At 27.8% G+C, this 3,558-nt stretch overlaps 1 protein-coding gene across 1 annotated transcript; it reads left to right on the top strand.

Annotated features, from left to right (window-relative positions):
* The first annotated feature begins 321 nt into the window (after window positions 1-321).
* LOC106792661 (fatty acyl-CoA reductase 1-like) lies at window positions 322-2,141 on the top strand. Its single transcript, XM_014759157.1, is given in 8 exon segments — window positions 322-332; window positions 503-617; window positions 683-745; window positions 830-964; window positions 1,048-1,353; window positions 1,448-1,499; window positions 1,591-1,741; window positions 1,830-2,141. Coding segments are annotated over 8 exon segments (1,095 nt in total). The 3' UTR covers window positions 2,092-2,141.
* Window positions 2,142-3,558: the final 1,417 nt, after the last annotated feature.

Raw genomic sequence — 3,558 nt, 5'->3', positions numbered from 1 at the left:
TCGAAGAAATGTTAATATTTTAATATAATAAACTTTTTTTACAAATTGCAAGAAAAAGGTAAAGAATAAAATAGAATACCTATAGATATTCATTAAAAGATATAATTTATACAAGTAAAATGTAATAGAAATTTAAATGTCTATAGCAGCAATTGCGAACTTTTCATATGCGTACGTCAAATTCGTTTAACATTGCTTGAAGCTTCATATTTGTAGGTCAGTAATTAAGTATGAAACAATAAAAAATTCTTATTCCTAATTCTAAAAAATAAAGATTATCAAAATCGACGCGTAATTGAATGCAGAGGTCTCTTTGAATTAATGGTTGACCCGTGGGTCACAGGTTGTTAGCTATCATTGGTCAATAATCTACCGAGTCACTAATAAACATCGTCGCTTATTATACTATTTTTTCTGTATTATTTATTTACTAAAACTACTCTTATGTTAGTATATATTTTCCGAAAAAAAACTGTTTTTATTAATGCATTGCTACATGTAGATGTTGTCCAGAAATTACAACGATTTATTTGCTGATAAGAGCAAAAAAACAGCAGGATCCGCAGACTCGATTCAAAGAGTTTTTTAATGATGTTGTAAGTCAAGTTACGTTATTTGTACTAATTATTATGTCAATAAAAAATATCACTTATACTACCAGTTATACCAAAATTTATAACAGTATACGAATGTTAGAGGAGCAAGGGATCTTCTCTTGCTTGCACAAGAGATGAAAAGCTTGAAGGTACTGTTTTCCAAATTAATTATTTAAACATTGGATTTACTTAAAATAAAACTGTTCCTATTTTATATTAAATGTTTTTTTTAGGCCTTTGTCTATGTATCAACGGCATATTCGCAYTGCGTATATAATAAAATTGAAGAAAAATTCTATAAGCCACCTATAAAGACAGAAGACATAATTAAATTGACAGAGATTTTGAACGACGATCAATTAAATTTAGTTACCCCAAAGTAATAAAACTAGAATTCAATTACCTTTTTTTTTATAGCTAAGTCGATGAGCAAATTCGTTTATTTAACAAGCTTCTTGGTAACTCGCCCAACACTTACGCATATTCRAAGGCAATCTGTGAAGATACTGTACGGCAATATTCAAATGAAATTCCTACTTGCATCGTTCGGCCATCTATTGTTGTCTGAACGGAAAAGGAACCAATTGCYGGTTGGATAAACAATCTATATGGAATAACAGGTGTTGCTGTAGGTAGTGCGACTGGTGTTTTACATACGCTATATTGTAATGAAAACTTTATTTGCGACATCATTCCTGCCGACTATGTTGTCAACAACATTTTTGCTGTAGCATGGGACGTTGCACAAAAACAGTTAGTTTTTTCTTCTTTTTTGAAAAATCTCTCAAATGTACGTTAGTTCCACTTTTAAAATAACATTTACAGTGAATGAGATGGAACTTTTTTCGTAGGTCTATACCACAGATTATAAATCTCTCAAACAGAAACAACAAATATCTGCCTGTAAACGAAAAGATTTTAATTTATAAGGTTGTTTCCTCAGTTCAAAATTCAATTACTTGAGGTCTTATAGAAAATTATACAAAAAATAAAGGGTTTAATGTTCCGTCGAAAAAAGTTTTATGGTACTACTCCTTTTGGTTTACCCGCAACTATTCTTTTCATATTTTTCTGACAATTTTTTTGCACTGGATACCAGCAATTATACTAGACTCGCTAGCTTATGTCACAGGAAGAAAGACAAGGTAACACCTAAAAATATTTTAGATTACCAAACGATTAAATATTCGTCTATAAAAAAAAACGTTATTAAATTTATTGTATATTTTTCAGATTGCTTAAAATCTACAGAAATATAGAAAAGTTTAAATATGTAATAAATTTCGTTACAAACAACGAATGGGAATTTACAAACGATAACGTTGTAAAATTATGGGACAAGCTATCTGTAGTCGATAAACATAACTTCTTTTTTAATGTTTCTGATATTGATTGGGCGGGTTTTTCTGATATTTACTTAAAAGGAATTCGAGTTTTTTTACTAAAAGACCCGATGGAGACGGTTGAAGAATCAAGACCATTTTATAGAAGGTAACTTTTTGATTATCTCTATTTTATCACAATTATTATTTTTTTACCTATTTAATATTTTATCATTCTTTTAATTTTTTCTAGACTTAAAATAGCTCATTATTCGATGAAATGGTTCTTTTGTGGCTTGATTCTTTGGATCTTTTACTATCTATTATATTCACTTTTTTTTTTAGTATCATCTTTCTAACAATCTGTGTGAGACAGTGCTGTAAAGAGATTAATTAATAACTTCATTTTTTTATAGATAAAATAAGTTAATATTTTGTTCATAGCATGATGTAGTTTTCCTTATACCTTAAGCATTTGTTTGCAATAAGATGTGTTAACTTTGTATTCGTACGAAAAGATATCTCATATTTAAAATTTATAGCAAGTATCTAAACATTTAAAWTAGAGTTAAATAATTATAACAGCTACTTTATTCGATAGAACTTCAAGTTTCAATAGTGAATTAGCAATCATATGTGACAAATAAATGATGTTAGAGAATTAAATATGTTTTAATCAACTTTTTATATAAATTTGTGTACTTATATATTTTATTAAAAATATAATGTATAATAGTAATTTACTATGCTTACTGCGTAAAGGAGGGTTTAAAATTTGGGAGTTTAGCTACAAGAGAGCAGAAAAATTCAAAGCCTACCATACAGAGGAAACAAGTTTTTGTCATGATTTTCTACATGATACAATCTGTTCATAATTACAAGAAACAAATAAAAGAAATACATATATACAATTAAAATGTTGTATATTGTGTCTATTACGCAAAGGACGACTGAAAACTTTGGCATATTTTTCCTGGTAAATAGCGCAACATGTTGGTCCCGTTTATAATATTAACATTACTATTGAACGTCGGTAAAAGGTGATGTAAGATGTTAAACACTAACATTTCCTTTTTGCAATGCGGAAAACGATTTTGATCAATGATTTATTAGGACTTCTATTAAAAATTGAAAAAAAAAATGTTAAAACTTTGTTTTAAGCGTTACGATTGAATTCCCGTTGACAGTATATATAGGTATAGATATATAATCTATTAAAATATGATATATTTATTATTTTACCATCTTTTTTTACAAATGTACAGTATATTGCGCGGGATAATTTAGGTTTTTTTGGAAGTTATCTTTRAGGTTATTAAGGTTTTATTTTGTTTTGTTAAGCTAAAGAAGTGTAACTTCTGACGTGCGAACATGAGTACAAACACCCGTATTTTTGTTGTTGCTACAACAGAAGTAAAACCCCTGACTACAAATCAAAATTTTACAATATTACGATATTGATTTATGTACTGTTATTTCATTTATATGTGTATACTGCATAAGATTTTAATTATTTATTATATATTAGACATTAGCATATTATATTTACTTACTTTTAATATCATATGTATTCCTTATATTTAAWTTCTGATCATCTTTTTGCATTTAATATAGACATAAAAGAAACTTGTTCTGAAAAA

The sequence above is a fragment of the Polistes canadensis genome, unplaced genomic scaffold, assembly GCF_001313835.1.
Source record: "Polistes canadensis isolate GaletaPanama2010 unplaced genomic scaffold, ASM131383v1 scaffold_529, whole genome shotgun sequence".
NCBI lineage: Eukaryota > Metazoa > Arthropoda > Insecta > Hymenoptera > Vespidae > Polistes > Polistes canadensis.
The sequence above is the reverse complement of the archived record's forward strand: the minus strand, read 5'-3'. Positions and strand labels throughout refer to the sequence as shown.